The following is a 21,746-nucleotide window of genomic DNA, read 5'->3' as shown; positions in this document are numbered from 1 at the left end:
GTGTTACTGACACATGCATTTCCACTTTAAAATCATTAAAATCCAGCGCATGCAGCGTCAGCATTACAGCGCGTATCATGTCAACACTGTAAGGCCACGCCAGTAATGTATGTGGACGAGACTTTAGAAATCATGAAATTTTGATGAAACCAATGCACAGAACTACTCTCGCGCTCAACAAGGTTGTTGGTGCTTTGAATTCAAAATGAGCACAGATGCTGTGCTCTGTGAAGAGAGCAAACCACAAACATTTGACAGCCGTGCTTTAAGTCTGCGTGGGGCAGTGGGTGCAGCATCCCTTTAAAATCAGGACTCTAACCTCAGAACTTTTTCAAATATTTCAAATATTCTTGAAAAAAATATCATTGTTTATTTGCAAGTGACTTAAACAGAAGATGTTTGGTTGGTCGTTTTGCTGTGGGACCATCTTTAACTGTCAGGTGTTTCTGGGAGGCTGTCAACCTCTGCCCCACATACTGTAACAATAACGGCGCGGACTGGCACAGAAATCCACTGAATCACCTGGAAACACAAGCCTGTGGTTGTCGTAGATTCACTTCACTCAGCGCGCGTGGAGGGGAGGCGCATAGAGGAGCCTCTGCTGTGCAACCAGTCCCATCCAAACCTCCAAGAAACGCAGATTTGAATGCAACTTGTTGACGCCTCTCCCGTCTCATCCGGAGCAGAGTGGATCGCATCAGCACCGTGAAGCCCTAGTGTCTCTGTAAGGGTTTTATAGCTGATGGACACAACCCACAGTGAGCTGCGCCTTGATGCATCAGCTGGAGCTCCGCACTCTCTTACACTCCTCACACATTCTGGCGATTGAACTCCGGAAAAAGCTTTTTTTTTGTTTTTTTGTAAAGTAGCTGACTGTTGTCAAGTGCGCAGGACGCCATCATTCGAGTCGCTCAACTTTGCAGGATAACTGAAAAGACTGGTTTTGAATGCCTAACTGTGTTAATACACAGACAGAAGCTGTACCATTTGGAGGTGTGAGGCAGTCTCGCAGTAGCAACACCTACAGAAGCTGCGCGCTGGTGCCTCTGAATGTAACCAGTCTGCATCGTTTGTTTGTACTGGACGTGCGTAAATGAAGGACGCCGCTGCAGGGATTCCCTGATTGCTTTGTGCTCCGCAATTACCAAAGAGAAAGAGGAGAGAAATGCAGCATATGAAGGGAAAAATGGTAAGTTTTTTTTTTTACGTTTTTTTCCTTTTTAAATAACCACGCCACTAGCCCGTGTTTGTGACCATTACGCACGGATCCGAAGGCGCAGAGCCCATGATGTATTTATTCCACGTAGATACGGACTCAGCAGTTAAGTAAAATGTTTTTACTTTAAGAAACTAACGCAAATGTCACAGGTATGAAGATCAAACTGCTCTGCAGAGAATCCTGAAATCACAAGAGATGCAACAGAGCATGAAAAGGTCACCTGTGATTCCCGATGGCACCGTGTAAGTCCCGATAGGACCGTTACTGCAACACCATAAGAGCTGAAGGTTTTACAGAGCTGGCTATGATAAGGTCACTATCAGCTGTTCAGCACCACAGAGACAGTGTATGACAGAGTGTAAGAGCACTACATGGGTTGAAGGTGTAACTGAGAAAAATGGAGCCAGTGTGAATAAAACCTGCAGGAATCTTCACTGTCCAAAAAACTGATTTGCAGGCTGAGAGAAACAGTTGGATCCTGGCTTCAAAGGCAGGAAACTAGCTTTAAAAGCTACAGAGAATGCACCCATTTCACTTCTCCAAGGTCATTGAGTGCAGCTTTGTAAAACTTTACAGACCTGTCCTTTAGCTGTTCTTGTTACCTTAATAATCCTGGACCCCGCAGACTAATTTCTATGAAAATAATGGTAATATTAAGGTTACAGAGACTTTTTCTGCTATAGCAGTTTGGACTTCTGAATTAACATCAGGGTGATGGTAGGTGAGGAGTTAATAATGTAACAAAGCTTATTTAATTCCACCATAGGGCTTAAATTCGTATATAAGGGGGCATGGAAGATGGAGTGTAAACTGCATGCCAGCAGTTTCAGAGAGAAGCCACTGGTTTTTCAGTCCAATCCAGCACAGTTGTGGCACATGCGGCTGAATTCATTAAACAAATGTAGGGCAGGGGAGTGATGTGATAATGGTTATAGGTCAGCCCATAAGGCTGATATTGTTTGTGGGAGGAATTGAAAAGCATGTATGTTGTGGTAATTGGGCATCTTGTATTCTAATTAAAGTTTGTGGACAACAATGTAAAAAAATCATTATTTTTCAGCCTCTTTCAGCCTGATTATCTTCACTTTGAAGAAGAAAATATTTGAAAAACCCGAGAAGATGCTTCTTTTGCCATTAGTAGCTGCTGGTGAGGAGGAGAGGTGAGCTGCTCCAGCATTAAGTCCATCTCAGGTTGGAAAAAATAGATGTGTCTGTGCTCTCAAGCCTTTCAGAAACCAACCTCAGGCTCTGTTCCACAGAGGGTGTTGCGTTTTCACTTTAAGTAGCTGACTGATGTGAGAGATACCCAGCAAAATGAAAAGGACTCTGTCATCACAGTGCTCTGATCAAAAGTATTTTTCAACAAACACTGCCCCTCCATTTCGTTGGGAGACTCAGTCACGTGGGATTTCCTCTCCTTGCCTTTTCTCCCCCATCCTCTCACACTCAAACAGACCTGCTACACACAGACACTCCATTAAAACAGCATACGACACCCCATTAAAACAACATAAACCTCTCTTCATATCATGCCAAACCCTCTCTCTACTTAATAATGACACAGAATAAAAAAAAAAAATAAAAAATAAATGTTGGATACTGGAGAATATGTCATTTTCTTGGACAGTGATGGAGGAGTTTTCTCCCCTCATCTGGGGCCGAGAGAGTGTATCACAAAGACGACTCATTTGTAGCTCATTAGGCAAAGTATGAAATTCTGGTTTAATAATTGATGTAGGAAGAGGCAATTAATGTCTGATGGTTTCCACATGTGCATGGAGGAACTGTTCTCTCTAATAATATCTTTTTACATATGGAGGATATCGGAGTGAAAGAATCACTATGACACTCTCCCCCTCACTGGCCTTGAGGTCTATTTTTTCTTCAGCTCTTCACCTATAGAAAATCCAGCCGAGGTATATGAGATGATGGAAATATATGCAAAACCAACATGTCGGCGTCACTTTTTAGAGCACTGGGGACCCCTTTAGCGACAACATGGTGGAGCACCCTACGTGTCAAATGATGTTGTATAAAGACAGAGAAAACTCCAGCTGTGGAGGAGGTTGGGGTGGTTAACCTAAGGTGCAATAGTTAGCACATCTGGCTACCTGGCTCACTACCTTAAAAGTGAGCCAGAGAAAGCATTTCCAACCTCTCACTTCATCTCATGGAGCTAATGTTAGCTTTGGCTTTCACTAATTCCAGTCAACAAAATCAACGGTCACCAGCAAGAAATGAGAAGTCTGATTTTTGTCTACTACTGTATGAAATCATGGACCAATTGTTTCAAAATTACAACGAAATTTGGGTGGTAAATCTATGACTGTTACCACTGTAAGCTCCATGATGTGCCATGGGAAGCGTGGCAGGCAGCAGTAACCGTGGGGGGCAGAGTTTCGCTAAAGGTCAATTCACATATGAAGTGTAGAAGCTCCCAGTGAGAGACGTACAGTAGCCTCCATTTCCGACAGCATCTCCATTGTTATTCCCAGAGAGGACCATAGATAGGAACAGCGTGCACTCTTGTGTACTACTGCACGTTTGCTTCATCTGGCAGTGCAGGACAGATAATTCACCGGCAGGACTGAGCTGAAATTGAGAAAACAAGAAGCAGATGTATGCAGTTGAGTTGCAGCTTCAATCCACAATTCTTGCAGTTGTCAGTACTTCATGTAAACCATATACATGCAAAATGTCACTTTTTCAGGGTCTGCTACAAAACATAACATAGCAAACACCCTCGAACACTTGAGTTGATTTAACTCAGTGTCATGATTACATTGTTTGTCCTGCAGACTGTTTACAGTACTGTGCAGAACGTGAGCTGGCTGAGTAGCAGCATCGCAGCTGAGCAGATGGTGGGGCAGCGTCTGTGAAGAAGACTTCACCATTCAGCTGTAAAACACCATGCCTGACTACATATCGTTGTCCTTGTCCCTGTGAAATACCAGAAAAGGCTATAATCATCCAGTAGAAATATAAATGCTAGAATAATGACCAGGATTTACTAGATGTGCGATGAGGATGATGAGATAAACACTGACTGTACTCATTAATTGGCCCAACTGCTGACATGAGAGAGCGCTAACTACTGTCAGATGAACTAGATTTCCTGAAGTCAGTGAGAAGCTGTCAGGCAGAGTGACAGCAGGGCTCAGTCTCTCAATATGATAGCAGTAATATGTGACATGGCAAACAGATAAACCAGGCAACCTGTAGAGCATCCTCCAATGAAAGCAAGATCAAGTAAGCAAATCTAGATAAAGTAAACATGCAAAAAGTTTAGGAAGCTGTGACATCAAAGGCTGAAACTGAGCAGCATGGGAAATAGAAGAAATAATGGTCACACAACACCAGTCGTCACTGGCATCCAGAGCAGGAACCAGCCACTGTCACAGTATCAGGCATCCAACAACAAGCCATACAAACAGCAGCACTGAGGCCTAACATGACTCTGGTGAATATTGGCTGCTAACCTCAAAGTACGGAGGCCGATGAGAGCAAAAGCGCGTCAGAAGTCCAAAACATTTCCATTATGAGAAGCGTGCTGCAGCTTCAGAGATGATGCCAATTCAAAAACACATAAGAAAATCCAAAACAAATACAACAATGGAAACATGCTGCAAATGTGCCAAAACAAATAAATTTAAAGCAACCACCCTGTAAATACAGAAACGATGCAAAGTCTAAAACACACAGACTGCATTTCCCCTCAACACAACGGAGGTGCTCCCATATATGCTGAACACAATATCCAGGGTCTCCTGCAGCATTTTAATGGGGGAGGCACCGGATATAAAATAACATTACATATTTATCAAATATATCAGGCCTATGAAACATCAGGGAAAACATTGCACAGCAAAGGTCATTTATCTACACCAGGCCTGCAGCCAGCATTTATTTGTATTATTGAGGTTATTAGCTCAATGCATAGATTCAGCTTTTTTTCTTTTTCAAGACAGCAAACATATGATAATCTTATAGAATATGATGCATTGTTGTAGATTAAACTACCCAACGTTAGTTAAAGTAGTCAAGTTAGCTCAGCCTTAAACATGTACAGCAGTAAAATGCAACAGACACATTAATGCAACAGCCATATTTATCCAAAAACATCATGTAGATAATAGTGAAACAATAACAGGGACCATTATACTGCACAAATTTGATACTTTAAGTAAATGTTGCTGACAATACTTACACAGTTTTACTTAAGTAAGGCTTTGAATGCGAGAGTTTTACTTGCGGTGGAGTATATCTACAGTGTTAAGTGACATTTGGTTGTATACAGCACACTGGAGGAGTGCAGGCGGTTTGCATGTGAATGTGCACACAAAAGCCCACATTGCCTTCTGTGCACACCAGTTCAACCAACCCAGTTTTCTGTTTCTGTTACGCTTCAATTCTCTCATTAAATCCTCTTGTCACTGTTTATGCTGCTGAGTTTTCTCCTCACACTGGAATTAAAGCAATGCAGAAAATTGAGTCTGTATCAGTGGTAATCCCGTAGGATTTACCGGCAGGATAATACACAAGGGATTGGACCGTGTGTGAAAAATCAGTCTCCACTCAAATTCACATCCCTCTACCGGTCTCTCTCCCATTCTTCATCGTCATTTTCTGCTCCATTGTTTCGGTAGAGGGGTCACTCCACTGCGTTAATCATTCTTTGTTTTTGTCCTGCATCATTTTAACATTTTCTGGTCATCTTTTCTTTTTATTTCTTTTTTTTCCCTCATTATTTTCACTGCCATGTGCCTCCATCTCTGACCAATCTACAGTCAGGCCACCATATAATTATAGCCAAATCCAAAGATTGGGCCCTTCAGCTGAAAGTCGTCATTATAGATCATGTCACTCACCATGAAAATGACAGCAGGGGTGATATCAGAATCCATACAAGCCTGTACTCACAGCAGCCGCTCTGCCACTCAGGCCATCAGCGGTCAATGTCTCAAGATTAGCTACTTGTTGAAAGATGCCTGTTTCCATTACTTGAAGCCAGTTGAGGGAGGTAGCTGAGAGTCAGTGATCCAATGGCTGAAGGCCTGCAGGGAGAAATGCTGGAGAAGTCGAAAATACCACAATAGAGTAGAGAAAAATCCACTGTCTGTGCTGTAACTCTCACCTGGATTTGGTCATTTCCACTGTTTGTGAGCCATGAACCAAAACAAGTTTAAAGATTATGTAATTACAGCACCTTTAAATTATATTCAAGTCAAGAGCGTACTTGCAATAGAGCATTATTATTGATATTATTCAGAACATTGCAGCCCCAGCCGTAATAGCTGTTTTGCTATCCCATAAATGTTTCAGTAACTAAATGTGTTTTGGCTGCCACAGATAATGGAGAAAGGGGCCGTTTTTGTGTGGCACTGCACATTAATTTGTTACTATAATGTACAGTAATAGTATAACGTAAGCAGATTTTGGTGCGTATTCACATGTAGACCAAACAAAGGGCCTCATAGGAACAGATTTGTGCTTAAGCATCACGTACTTGTGATTTACTCAGAATTTACTATTAGATATGAACAAAATGGCCCAAACCTGTTAAAAGATGAAATCATAACACCTTAATCTGAATGAAATTGCAGTTGAAACAGGATGCCAAAAAAATGAGCTAAAATAGAAATATCTCATGTAAAATGTACATTCTGTTCAACATCATCATCTTTATGTCTCTGTCCACGATCGCATCACCGTCTGTCACATGACCACCTGTCATATTAACCATGGACCACTGTTAGAAAGGTTGAGGGTTGTGAAACAGGTGCAGCATTTGAGCTTTGAGAGGTTGAAGGTAAAGTTTGCATTGGGTATAAGAGTAGAGCTGGTTATGACTGCAGTGTTTGGACGTGTGTTGGGGCTACATTCAAGTCTCCTTTGATTAACACATTAGCATATAGCACAGACTCTCAACACAAAGTTGGTAGCGCCTCTCTGTCACTTGTTAAACTAGTTCACTGTGTTAATTGACAGCTTCTCCCTGTCAGAAACTCGATTTTCATTTTGTTCAACACTTCTTCTCAGAGTCAACATGTCAGAGTTTCTGTTCTTCTGACTTACAATTGGGCTTCTGTGTGATTTCTCCGGGCTTCTGAAGTGTTAGATGGATCCATCCTGCTTAATTGACAATAAAATCAATTCACCATCGCCATGAAAGTTACAGCCGTCTGTGCAGTACTCACCAACTAGCCTTCACTCCTCATTTGCAGAAATATTCAAAACTGGTACAACAAAAGTAATATGTTTATAATAAATGTCACAGTTTGTTCCTTTTTCTAAAAATCAACGAAGCTGTTTACTTCTATCATAGGAAAATACTGTGATTTATTTGTATGCCATTGCAGAGCTTAATGTAAGACATAGAGCCATTTCTGAGTAATTGAAGTCTAGTAGAGCTTTCTACAGCACACAGAAGGCCAGTTTTAAAGTAACCGAATGCTGTCTTATCATTGAATGTAAATCCTTTTACAATAATCCAATTGTAATTGAATGCCCGGAGTTATAACCATCATATTTCCCGTACACAAAAACACAGACGTGTGTATACTTGGCACGTACTGTACAGTGGGTTGATAAGATTGTGCACAAGATCAAATCAACCCACATGTGAGCGTCTCCGCTGAGATCACCCTCCACTGGATCATCTGCTGCTGTAGCTACAGATCAATCTGCAGCTCATCCTCCTCACAACATGCACACAGCGCTGCAGGGCTCAGTTCTTTGGCCAGTATCAGCGTACATGCTAACCCTTGGCCATGTGAATCTTCAGGTTTCATTCCACGGCCCTGCCTATGTTGTGTTTATTATAAAACCTGCACAGCATCAGGGTACAAAGACCCTCTTTAGGGTCTTTTTTGGCCCAGCATTTCTAAAATTTACAGATTAATTAAGTGCTTATATCAGTTACAAATAACAGTAAACACACACACACAGAGTGTTTGTCTGCACATGCTTGAACAAATGAAAACTTTCTTGTGTGGATGTAGCGTCTGAAGCTGCCATATCATGTGCTGCATGCAGGGTACTTGAAGGATGAAACAGGTGAAACAGCAGCTTTTTGCTCCCAAACAGGTTAATCCAATTGTAGTGATCGGGGAGCTCGATGTGAAGCAGCACATCAGCAATCTGAAAGCAACAACTCAGCATTCAACTGTGGTGACCGTTGCTCATTTCCTGTCTTCAGTGTTTCTTCTGGTCCCTTATTCCCCATCTCATCTCTTCCATATGTCTTTACTCTTCATGCAAAACAGTTTATTTTTAGTCACATTATATCTGTTTTATTTTACTCTTCCTCTCCACATTCTTTCCTCTGGGAATCTGTCAATCTGGGAAAGCTAAACCTCTGACTGTCTTTCATGTTGTCCTCTTCAGCACGCTCTAAACAAACATCTGCTGCTGTCTTCTGGATGGATCATTGTTTCCCAACCTCTGCCCCTTCACTTTTATGACTCATACACACACTCAAACATAAGAGGTAAAGATAAAAGCCCTCCCGTTTGTCATCACCCTTTCATATGAATGCCAACTGCAGAGCCTCTTCACTTTACGCTCAGCACATTTAGATATATTGATATTGTTGGTCAGACAGCCATCATGACAACCAGTGTTGAACTGATGCAGTTAGTGTTTCTTTCTTTGGAACAAAGAACAGAACCAGACGAAGGGAGAGACAGAAGGACGGACAGAGACTACATGAGTGGGCAGGCTTATTTTACGTAATGCAATTTATATGCGAGTATGTGTAATCCTGTGGCTCAGCAGTGATGCACGTGAAACTGCAGTTTTACACTTGAGTCTGTAAGGAGCGACGTCTGATGACAGCCGTCTCATTTTCAGGTTAAGTGTGAGTTGCATATCAGGCTTTCTTTTTATTGTCAGTGGTCAAGTCCACCATTCTTGTGCTGGATTAAATGGCATGCACAGGCACAAGGGATTAGCAGGAAACTGAACTTAATGCGGTTGGCAAGAGCTGGTGAATGCACCAACGCATCCTCATACCTAAACAACTGAATAGGTCGGTTGCCAGTGACTTTGTGCTTTTGTCATTCACGTTGCGTGTTTGCTTAGGTTTAGATACCAAAACTGCTTGGTTAGGTTTAGGAAAAGACTAAAATAAGTGACGTACCTAATGTAATGTAAGTGTGTAACATAAGCACAGTCCTGTGTTTGTTGGAGTCATCCATCCACCCCACAATCCTCCAAATCCGGACTTTCTTGCTCTTTATGCTACATCACCTAACTTCCTCCTTTGCTCACGTCATAATGACTGAGGCCACCCATCGGTGCCGGGTGCACATGTGGACCAGCTGGTCCTGGGCGTTATGAAGAGGAAAATGTTTCAAACTGAACACTTGGACACTTATTAAGCAGGTATAGAGTATTGCCACAATTACCACAGGTGTTGCCGAATAACTTAGACTTGAACAATTTCATTTACCTGTATCAGTCATCCTAAAAGTGAGTAGTAGTGTGTATCCAGCCCTTTCATTTGAGTTCATAAAATTCTTACTTATCTGAACAGGACAGACAGATGTGTGAGTTCCAGCCTCTGATTTAAGTGCAGATATGCGCTTTAATATGATGTTGTGCAGCTCGTGTACAAAGCCTGATCCAACTATTGTTTGTGTACACAAAGTACACAAACGTCTGTGTTTTTGTGTAACATAGATGTGATGGTTATAACTCCAGTCAGCACAGTTATGTGTTGCAGATCATTGCAAGTATACTGTTAAGAGATGGGCATCGTGACGACTCAGAATACACCACAGATCACACAGTTTTATTCTGAAGTCTGTCTCGGTTGCTGTACATCACTGACGTCCCTGCAGCACTGCCTGTTCTCACCAGTCTTCACTCTGCGTTCTCATACAAAAATGCTTCGCTGGCAGTTGAGCAGCAACTATAGTATATGAATGTCTGCTGTATGTCTGCTTCTTCAGTGGCTAAAATGTGATGCTTTTAATTGTGACAAATATGTTGGTGCGATGAACAACCTTAAGTGATTCATTTGAAGTGGTGTATTTCTGGCAAGTGCCCCTGATGTCAGTGTTTTTTAATGGATGATTACCTCAGTCATGTAAACAGGATTAATGTGGGGAGCTTGAGCACTCTGAGTTGCGTGTCTTGCATGAAATTGTTGCCTGAAACAACTGAATCTGCAACAAATGTGCAGTGCAATTCACATCCGTTCTGTTATTTGGCAGTAACTAGCACTGTGTAAAAATGCAAGTCAGTCGTGAAATCATTAAAAAATGGTCTGGTAATTAATCCCTGGAAGATTACAAATAATTAAAAAAGTTTTTGTGCCAAGTTTTGTTTTCTTAAAGTGAAGTAGACTTTAGTCGGGCAGCTGAAGTAACACTTCCAGCCTGTGTTCTGCTCCAGTAAAATGCTTAAATTAAAGTTAGATACATTGTTATACATAGGTGTAAACTGGGGTATAAGTTCAATATTGGTACAAGAATAGAAATGCTTTGCAGAGATGGGACATGGTGTAGCTTGCTGGAGGCGACACAGCTCCTATGCACTGTCTGTGAAGAAGTTTCCAGGCATTCATGTTCTTGCGAGTTCTGTTTAAGGTGAGGTTTCATTTCATTTGCGCTCACGACATGAGCAGAAATTGGATTATTTTAGATAGAAAATGTCAGAAATGTTATTGCACTGGAGCAAAAAACTCCAGGAGGATTGAGAAAAGTGCACATTACAGTAGGCAGTAGAGCTAAAATGTATCCTTTGTTACGTTAACACACATTTGGCACAGACAGTGTGCTAATTGCTAGCTTTTATCATCTGCACATATTTAAACCAGATCACCATTTTTCCTGTCTGTTTCTCTTGGCTGTGACAGATAATCTCTGCATCAGCTCATCCCAGGCCCACTCTCAATGAAGGGCCTCTCAGGTGTCCTAGATTTGTACTGGACCTGTTCCACTGGAAGGGTCATTTACAGACATACACACACGCACACGCTCACACATATACTGTATATATATATATAGATATATATATATATAGAAATGGATACAGGAGAAAAATGTTGGGAGCTGCATTTGAAACCAAATAAATTGGGGGACGTTCATTAACAGAAAAATTGTGCTAAGAGGCTAAATTGTCCCGTTTTCAACAATCTGTTCTCTTTCTATCGGCTTACAGAAGAGCTGAGATTATCCTTCTCAGCCTCTGTAATGAGTCCTGAGGTTTGTACCCAGAGGTTTGAGGAGGCCGCTGTCGCCGTGTCGCTGGTTAACTCCCTCACACCCTCTCTGCAGTTCATTTGCTGGCATTGGAATCGGTCACCATAAATCAAGACAAACCTGCAAAGCCCCTTCAGTGTCCTCCAGTGTCGGCTCCTGCAAGGATTAATTGCTGTTTTATTTCTATGCTTTACATTTAAGTCTGTGTGTGTGTGTGTGTGTGTGTGTGTGTGTGTGTGTGTGTGTGTGGGTGGGTGGATGGTTGGAGGGTGGTGCAGATGCTGCATGTATGTGTGATTGTACATGTGCATGCTTGTGCACACGTGCGGCCCACGCAGCTTGAGAAAAACACCTCCACACTCCAAGGCACCTGCACACAATGGAGATAAGATAAACCCTCCAGAAATAATGTGATTTCATTTCACTGTTTCCTGAATTGTAGCGCAACACGGCAGCATGTTGCAATTCATAGAGACCAGCCATTCATGAAATGTGTTCCCATTATTCTAGCATAGCATACTACCATTGCTGCTGTTGGATATGATTTTATGGACTCTGTCTTCCCTGCTGTCTGTTTTGATTGTATATACTTTAACCTTTGGGCTGCACTTTGACATATGTCAGTTTTGAGGTCATATACTGTTGAAATGTACCTACTAATCTATATTTTATAGCTTCATTTTCCCACACTTCATGCAGACCAGCTATCTATAATTCAGAATTTGTATGGTGTGAAGCAAACTACATTGTAAAAGTGTATTTCTGTCTCAAAATCCAACAATAGCATCCTGGGCTGCATAGTGACTTTCCCATACAGCCTAAGAGGCGAAACCCAGGGCAAGCCCATCCTGCACTCACACCAGGAGATGCTGCACGTTATGCTTATTGCTTTGAGCATGTGGAGGCTCAGATGAGCATTTCAACATATTTATCAGCTGAGATGTTCTCTCATTTGGACTGTAGTGGCAGGACAGTAAAAGAGCAGCGTTCAGACAAACTTTATGAAGGAAATAAATCTGAAGCAGTTAAAACGATCAGTGATCTTCCCCCGTGGAAATGATTCTCTTGTTTGAAGCCGAACTGGTTGTAAAATGGTTCACAGCAGGATTCTTTGTAAATCGGCAACTTTAAAGAAACCCTGACTTATTCTTCCATTTACCCCATCACAAATCCCCAACCGTCCTGCATTGATGTGAACTTCCACCCACATATATACACACACACAAACACACACAGTACATCCTTGCTCACCTACCGTTTAGTGCACGCTTGCGTGAACACCAGACATTAGCTGACAGCGGAGGTAGCGATGGCTCTACCTCCGCTGAGCTAAATCAATTAGCCTATCTCCAGCGGGGCCATGCGGGATTTGCAGGCCTGCCAGGTTCAGAGGGTATTACTGTTTCACCCAGACCAACAAACAGGCTGCTGCACACACTGCAGTATCTGCTTGGATTTGGCCCAAGCCTGAAAGGAATGAATTGGATTTGTAGTGAACGGGGAGTGATGCAATGGGGCCGACTGGGCAGGGCTGCAACGCTGTGTAGAGCTCCAGTTCTGCTCTTTGTCAGACCCACACGAATACATTCCCAGTGTTTTGTGCATGTTTTTATAGTGATCTGGCTTTGTTGTACACAGTTTTTGAAGGATGATAAATGCACATCTTGCTGTATTAGATCTTCAATTTCAAAGCCAGACGTAGAAGCCAGTATATTTCACACACACAGTATGCAGCCTCATTTAGGAAAGGCCTGTTCCTCTCATTCATTCATTCATTATGAACCTCATTACCTCATTGTAATGTGAACAGAACCTTAGGAGATAAGCCTTATCCTTGACTTGTGTGATGTGTAAACAGATAAGTTACTCAGCTATCTATCAAACATGCTACTGTACGTGTGTGTGTGTGTGTGTGTGTGTGAGAGAGAGAGAGAGAGAGAGAGAAAGAAATGATATGCACCTGGAACATATTACAGTACAGCAGCTTGCAACAGAGACAAGTGAATGAGTAAGCTGATGCTGTTAACCACACTCTTCTTACTTGGCTCACTGTGTGCTGCACTCAGTATTACTACACTAGGATGGAGCATTATCAGCAGACACACTGTGCACTTATCAATCTCTTCTGCACTGATGCAATGAAGCGTGACTGTAAGGCAGCCATGCTGTGTAATGCTTCACCCATCAGTAGCTACAGCCATCTCTAACACATCTGCACATGGTGTTTTCTTGGAATGTACATGCAAAACAAAAACATAAACATATCTAGAGCAGTGTTTTGAAGGTCTGCGTAGACACATTTCTGAAACGAGCAAACTCCTCAGGACGGGACTCGGCAGTTTTCACACATGGTTTTAATGATCATGAGACAGGTGGTTTGAAAGAGGGGTGACGGAGGCCGTCGATGTCAAAGTGGAGCAGCCCTCAGTAAACAGAGGAGGCGGTTGGATACTCCACCTGTCTCCAGCTTACAGTGCTGTGTTAAAAACTGTGCCTCTGTGTTTTATGGACGAACCAGCTTGCTCCACCTCAAGGGGGGGAGGAGGGGCACTACCGTGAACTGCCAGGAATACCGTCTCCTCTGGCAACTTTTGACATTTCAGTAGTCATGTGACTTTTACATCTCAGGTCATGTACTGATCATGTGACTTCTTTCTCTGTATTGAAGTGTTGTAAAGGGGCCGTCCACCCAGTCTGTGAAAACTGTATAAAGTCTTGTAAAGGTGTTCTAAAAAAGTAACCCTGATGATGTCATAGTGATGTCATCAGGGTTATTTTTGCCTTGGGGCTTCAAATTTGTAACATAGTCTGTGTTACAAACTGGAAATGTGGAGTCTGAAATCTGAAGGCCTTTTCCAGGCAGGAAGGTTCTAATGGAATGTTCAGATGCATTATGGGAAATGTAGGATCCAGACTTTTGCGAGCATGACTCATATTAGGGACTAAAGGTCAGGATATCTTGACATTTAATGGTTTCGTTTAGACTGTAATCTTTTTAACGTGACTTTCACAAGCTCCCCATCTTTATTACGCTGCAATGCTAAATTCCACCTGATGTTTGGGAAACAACAGCAGCAAAGATTCAGAATTTAAGTGCAAAATCAGACACTTTGGTTGATTGTTTTACAATGGATTAATGTAATTAGCTTGGATACAAAAAGTAACATACGGAGAAGGAGAGGTGGCATGAAGAAAAACTAAATTTGTGCTCTTGAATTAATAATCTATGCTCTCAATTTCACGCCTGCCTTCACGCTCGTACTGCAAATCGATTGGATTACATACGGTTCTTATTTTGATCTTGGACTGAGATACGTGGATGTACATCGGCTTTTGGCTGATGAAAACAACGTTCTCTTACCCTGTTCAATATATCTTACAGGATACTGTTCCAGTGTAAGAACTTGATGACCCTGCAGATGTCATGCAGTTCACATAAATGTCTGACTGAATGTGCCTCGTCAAAGGTGTTTTCCTCTCCTCTCTACAAAAATAAATAACATGAAGTTAAATCAAAAGTATGAATTCTTTAATTGAGCGGCTCCCAAGCTCTGTAGCAACATATTTAATTGTTACATGTTTATATATTTGTCATTTTGAGCAGGGAAAATCAGGAACAAAAGCAAAAAGCTCCAAGAACAAACATACAATAACTGCTCTTCCATTGTTTCAATATGCAAAACTTGAAGAAATGTGTCCTGATAACAACCTTCTTTGCTTTTAAATTGTCGTTCATGAGGAGAGTCAGCATACTAACAGTTACACAACAACGCTGAAGATCTATTCCTGTTTTGCAGCATCATTAAGATTCATAGAAGCTGAGCTGCAGATCAGCAGGGCTCAGTTCGACCAGCGTTTGTGTGTTTCAGCCTGTGTGGACGTTCAGCACGAGTTTGCCATGTAGATAAACAGTATCTACATGTCTTTGATGGAGGGCAGCCTCGGGGCCAGCTGAATGTCATGGCGCACGTCAAAGCACAGGCAAAAGATATGTGTGTACACATATATATATATATATATACACATACATACATACACACACACACACACATATATCCATACTCACATCCACATCCAGGTCCAGGTTATAGTATATATATGCTTTTTATCCCTCTATATAAACAGATTGTTAGTGATGGGAACTAAACACGTTCATGCTTCCCAAACAATGATGTTGATGGTGTTCTGAATTCCTGTAGCTCTACCATGAGGTTGACAGTCATGGTTTTTAGTGAAAAAGGATGGATTGCCCTGAAGTGTGGTACAAACATTTATGTCCCCCGGATGACATGTCATAACCTGAGTGATGGCTGAACTTTTTTTTTTTTTTTTTTTCAAGTTTAATTTGTCCAGTACTTTGGTTTATGACCAAATACCATTTAAATATCAAACTACTGACATTTCCATCAGCCTCAGCCGTACTTCGTGTGTAGCTCTAATTAGCATATGTTAGCATGCTAGCAAGCTAAACTTAGATGGTGAATATGATAAACATTATACGTGCTAAGTATCAAAATAGCTGCATTTTCATTGTGAGCATGTTAGCATGCTGATGTTAGCATTTAGCTCAAATCACCACAGTGCCTACGAACAGCCTCTCAGAGCTCCTATAGTGCCTCTTAGTCTTGTTTCCTTACACATTTAAAAACAAGTCATATCCCTTCAAGTAGTCTCTATCTTGTATTACTGAGGACATTCTGTCATTTCTGCACAAAAACATGTTCTTTGTTTACTCCAAATGACTGCTCCAAAAGGAGATTTTCCTTCAACGAGTCTCCAAAATCATCACCACTGTCTCGTGAATAGAACACACAGACTGATCACTACTGAGTTTGGCTCACAAAAACCTTCAATCTCACCTGAGAGTCTGAAAATATTGCACTAAAGAGACAAGGTCGCGTTCATCGTATGCCTATTTGTTGTCACAGCCGAAGCTCAATAATCCCCCTCAACAGCCCAGCTGCCAATCAGCACTTCAGTTAATGGAGAATTTGCAGAGTTGTATCAGGAACAAACCTGCACTTGGAAACCAGCCCTGACACTCGTACATGCCGGCAGAAGGATGCGTTAGCTGCACAGAGGCAAACATTTGTAATTACTTAGAAAATCAGCATTCTTTGCTTGTCGGCGGCTTTGTTTCTTAATATTCCAACATCACTTCACAGCTTGTTGATGTGTAAAACACAAAATAGTCCCGAGAAAATAATTAACAACCTTATTCCAATAACTGAATCTTGTATATTTGTCTGCCTAATCCGTCCCTGTTTTAATTGTGCAAAATCCATCTGTTGTAAACACCTCAGCCACTGTGGCTCTTGTTTTGCATTGAAGTGTTTGACGGTGCACATGTGCACAACATTTAAAAACATTTTAGTAAAGCATTTACCATCTGTCACAAAGTCCATTAAGATATACACTGCCGTCAAGCCGCCTCACCCCCTCAGCAGTTATTTCCTCTGTGGGTTGTGATACAGTGACATGAGTCCATTAAATGTGTCACTTAATGTATGTGTTTTCCTTTTTCCTCTGAAGGCGTCAGTATCTGTGTTGTTGCTCTTAAATAATAAAGCAAACATTCCAAATTTCACTTCCTATCTCTTTCATTGTACTTGAAAGTGAGTCAGCTCGCCAACCTGTGATCATTTTCTGTTACTCTTACCTGGAGGCAACATGGTCGGCTTCTCTTTGTGCCCCTGCGCTCCAGTTTCTGAGCACTGCAGCATTAACAATAAGGTGAAGCAAGTAGAGTTCATATGTTACAAGACCAGAAGTCCATCTGGGGCCTCCTACGTGAGAGAAAAAAGTTGGTCTTCTTTATGAAATGTCTGTACTGTAAACCGGTCTTTTGTCTTTTTTTGGGAATGTTTACGGTCAAATGAAATCCTGGGGGAATCGGATAGAGATAGAAAGGTATGAAGCGAGTTTTCTTAGCTGTTTTTTGTTTGTTTTTACCATTTTTTTAGTGATAGAAGAGACAGGAAATGACACGCAACAAATGTCTCCATCCAGTTTCAAACCAGAGATGTTTGCAGTTACACGGTCAGCATCTCAAACCAGGATGCCTCAAAATTGTACATTTTGAAGTGAAGTGTTAAATTAGGGAATGCATGGAGCTGCTAGCAGATAGCTCTGACGTCTAAAAAGTTGCAATGGCAGAAAATATTCATTCACATCGCAATAATCAGATATGTACAATATGTACATCGGGTACCTTCATAAAGAACTGGTGATGAGTTTCCAGCGAAACTCATTATAACGTCTATATTTACCTCACATGGAGATTTCAATGTGAGTCTTATAACAACTGTCATAGATCAACATAATAACTGGAGGTGTGTGGGTGTTGAGTCTGTGTACCAAGTCGTAAAGCTCCATTTACAGGTCGAGGTTGAGTTGACGGGCCGTTCATGTGCATTTATTGTCCCTAAAGTGTGGAACTTGTCATGCAGGTGGTTTGTTTGTGCATGCATGTGTACAGTATGGGGGAAGGGATGATGGTGAAGTTGAATGCAACTAACGTTCCCTCCTATTTTCCCTCTCCCTCGTCTCACCCAGGATGAAGATGCTGCAGAGGAGGCTTCATGAAAGTCTGACAAAACCCTCTTCGCTGTATAGACACAACAACTGAGAGTTTGTGTGACAGCCGAAGGAGAAGCTAATACATTTAACAGTGGGAACCTGAAAAAAAGCTTTGCTGATCACTGCTTTTCAGCAAACTTCTATGTAACTGCCAAAAGCTATATGGTTATCGAACAATTATCTCCTGGATGACTGGGACTTTTCCTCGCCTGGTTTTGATGTGGATTGTGTAACTGTAATGTTCAGGCTTTCCAGTATCATCAAAGACACGAGGCACAGCCAAGTTTCAGTAGAAACCCAAATTTAGAAGACTTCACGTAGACTTGAAAATAGATAAGAGACAACAAGCGAACCTTTGTATCTGTCGTCATCTTCTCCCTACATGCAGCTCCCCGCTTAGCTTTATTGAAAAGGAGGAGCCCATTAAAGCATTTGATAGATAGGAGGGCTTGGTCTGAAGGTGTTGTTGCCGGCTGGCTGCCGGTTGGAGATGAGATAAGAGCACTGGGAAGAGAGAAAAGAAGTGCCTGTTTGACAGGAGCTGAATACAAATTGGGATTCATCTCTCCTGCACCTCCACCAGTCTGGCCAATCAGTCCTGGAGAAGCGAAATGGACAAACTAGTCGATTGCAGGTGCATTTGTTATGAACTGAAATGATGGCATGAGATGTTTGCTAAAGGATGATGTGAAATCAGGTTGCAATAGAGGGGATGGGAAATGAAGGAAAATAAGGAGGATAAAAGACAAGCCTCTGTGTTTTCTGCAGCCAACACCAGCTGTGCCAGGCGGCTGCACAGCCCTCGTCAGTGCCATGCCTGAACTGATCCATGTACAGTTTTAGATAACAGTGATGAGGCTGGTCTAAACTTTGAAGGAAAGAAGGCGAGATGGAGCTGGATAACAGCTCACTGGACTACTTTACCAGCAACTTCACAGAGATCCCTGACACAACTACAGCTCCTCCCTGGAGCGAGGCCACGCTGCTCGGCCTCCAGATCTCCCTGTCTGCGCTGCTAGCGCTCGTCACGCTGGCTACCGTGCTTTCAAACGCTTTCGTCATCGCCACCATCTTTCTCACCAGGAAGCTCCACACCCCCGCCAACTTCCTGATCGGCTCCCTCGCCGTCACGGACCTTCTGGTGTCTATTCTAGTCATGCCCATTAGCATCGTCTACACCGTCAGCAAGACCTGGTCGCTCGGGCAGATTGTTTGCGACATCTGGCTGTCGTCTGACATCACCTTTTGCACGGCCTCCATCTTGCACCTGTGTGTGATCGCACTGGACCGCTACTGGGCCATCACCGATGCGCTGGAGTACTCGAAACGCCGCACCATGCGCCGGGCAGGGGTCATGGTCGGGGTGGTGTGGGTGATCTCAATATCGATTTCCATCCCTCCACTTTTCTGGCGGCAGGCCAAAGCCCACGAGGAGCTGACAGAGTGCATGGTGAATACGGATCAGATCTCTTACACCCTATACTCCACCTTCGGCGCCTTCTACGTCCCCACAGTGCTTCTAATCATCCTCTACGGACGGATCTACGTCGCCGCCCGCTCCCGCATCTTTAAGACGCCATCGTCCTCGGGGAAACGTTTCACCACAGCACAGCTCATCCAGACCTCTGCCGGCTCCTCTCTCTGTTCTCTTAATTCCGCCTCCAACCAGGAAGCACACCTACACTCTGGCAACGCAGGAGGTGGAGGAGGAGGAGGGGGAGGATCGCCTCTGTTCATGAATAGTGTGAAAGTGAAGCTGGCAGACAGCGTGCTGGAGAGGAAACGTCTGTGTGCAGCTCGGGAGAGGAAAGCGACCAAGACATTGGGCATCATCCTCGGCGCGTTCATCGTCTGTTGGCTCCCTTTCTTTGTTGGCACGCTTGTCATGGCCATATGTAAAGAGTGCTGGTTTGATCCAGTGCTTTTTGATATATTTACCTGGCTGGGATACCTGAACTCCCTCATTAATCCTGTCATCTACACCGCGTTCAACGATGAGTTCAAACAGGCTTTCCAAAAACTTGTGAAATTCAGACGGTGCTCCTGAAAAAGTGGATTAAAACTTGGAAAACAGGGAGTGAAAAAGACAAAGAAAAACAAGACAATAATGACAATGAGAGTATTGTACACTGCAATGTTCCATCTTGTAAACATGCTAATTGTGATATGCTTTTGTTTTTTACAGCAAACAGCTCTGTGCCATAGCTCTTTAGATCCCTCCAGCATATCCCTCATATAGACTTACGCATGCATGCTATAAAGAAAAAAAGAGAAAACCTTCACCCCCAGCAATTGTGGAATTCATCTTAAAAAGATAAAGAAAAGGGGATGTGAAGTCTATTTCGTGTCACAGGGACGCTGCTGTTATTTCTTGGACAAAAGAAAAAAGGATTAGAGTAAGTGTACGGAGCGAGCAAACTCAGAGAGACTGGATTTAATCCAGCGGAAATGAAAAGCCATGAAATATATGTCGTCTTAATCTCTGTGTCATACTGTATCTGCTGCTCACATATAATGTTCCTGTGGTACAGTAAAATACTTAGCAAGACTACAAACTAGAGATTCAGTAAAGATGTTGCCATATATGCAATTATATTTGAAAGTGGTGAGTCTGTGTGTATGAGTGTGTGTGTGTGTGAAGGTAGTGACTTCACTGTAATATATGTGTGTTTGAGTAAGGGAGGATCGTCAAGGGTTTGACATTTATACACGCTTGTGAGGCTCGTCTCGCTGTTGCAGAGACTGAAATGGAAACAGCGTTTTTCACTCTGAATTTTAACTAACATCCAACGTGACAAATAAACCCTTTCAAAAATCTTATGAAACGTTCCGCTGGAGCGAAAAGGACAAAGTGAGGGCAAACGTGCGGAGTCACGGCTACCGAGTGCAAATCGAGGATGACTAATAGTGATTTAATGTTTTGTAAGTGTAAATGCTTGTTTTACTGTTATGTGAAAGAGTGTCATTGACAGATACTTGTACTTGCAGGGAAACTGATGATATCACTGATGTTAAAAATGACCACGATGAAGCTGACATGACTAATTTCAGTGTCTTAAATAGTGTCTTCATGAACCTGCTGTCTGTACTTTTGTTCCACTGTTGATGTGCTCATGTGTGACTACAATGAGCGAAAAGGAACTGATGCTTATGAGCGATGGAACTCACGGTAAAATGACGGGAAAATTAAAGTGATAATTTGATAAAGACAGGAGAGACTTGATAAGAAACAGGTTTGATTGGATGTCCGTCATTCAAGCTTGCGTGTGTATCAGCGTCATTTTAAATGCAGTGACTGAGGCTAAATCTGTCCGCTGTTGGTACTATTTGAATCAACTCATAGTAATAATGCGTTCACCTGGATCTACAAAATTACGATTTTTTTGGATAAAATACTATTAGCCAATTTCCAGCAGCTCTTCCGTTCCACCGGGTCGTGGCTGATCGTCACTCTGCTTTGTGTAAATGTTAAAAGACAAACACATAAATGCAAAGTTGAAATCATGTGTAACATTTGAGATGACTGATAAAAAATTAAACTGATCTAATGGCGTCTTTTAAAATCAAATAATTAATCTCATCTTCAAAACAAGCAAAATTAGCAGATCAGTTATTGCGTGTTTAAAATGAACAGTATTGACCTCTTTGACATGTCTCCTAATGAAAACCAGAGAACTCATGATGTTTGTTTGCTCAGGCGTCGTCTTTTATCCATCTTTGTGTGCAGCTGTAAGAGCCCG

The 21,746-nt window shown here is 42.3% G+C and overlaps 1 protein-coding gene across 1 annotated transcript; it reads left to right on the top strand.

Moving 5' to 3' along the window:
• The first annotated feature begins 586 nt into the window (after positions 1-586).
• Positions 587-21,081, top strand: htr1d (5-hydroxytryptamine (serotonin) receptor 1D, G protein-coupled). Its single transcript, XM_076747877.1, has 2 exons — positions 587-1,189; positions 17,983-21,081. Exon 2 carries the CDS (start codon positions 18,896-18,898, stop codon positions 20,051-20,053), a length of 1,158 nt encoding a protein of 385 aa, XP_076603992.1. The 5' UTR covers positions 587-1,189; positions 17,983-18,895; the 3' UTR covers positions 20,054-21,081.
• Positions 21,082-21,746: the final 665 nt, after the last annotated feature.

The sequence above is a fragment of the Chaetodon auriga genome, chromosome 14, assembly GCF_051107435.1.
Source record: "Chaetodon auriga isolate fChaAug3 chromosome 14, fChaAug3.hap1, whole genome shotgun sequence".
Lineage (NCBI taxonomy): Eukaryota > Metazoa > Chordata > Actinopteri > Chaetodontiformes > Chaetodontidae > Chaetodon > Chaetodon auriga.
The sequence above is the reverse complement of the archived record's forward strand: the minus strand, read 5'-3'. Positions and strand labels throughout refer to the sequence as shown.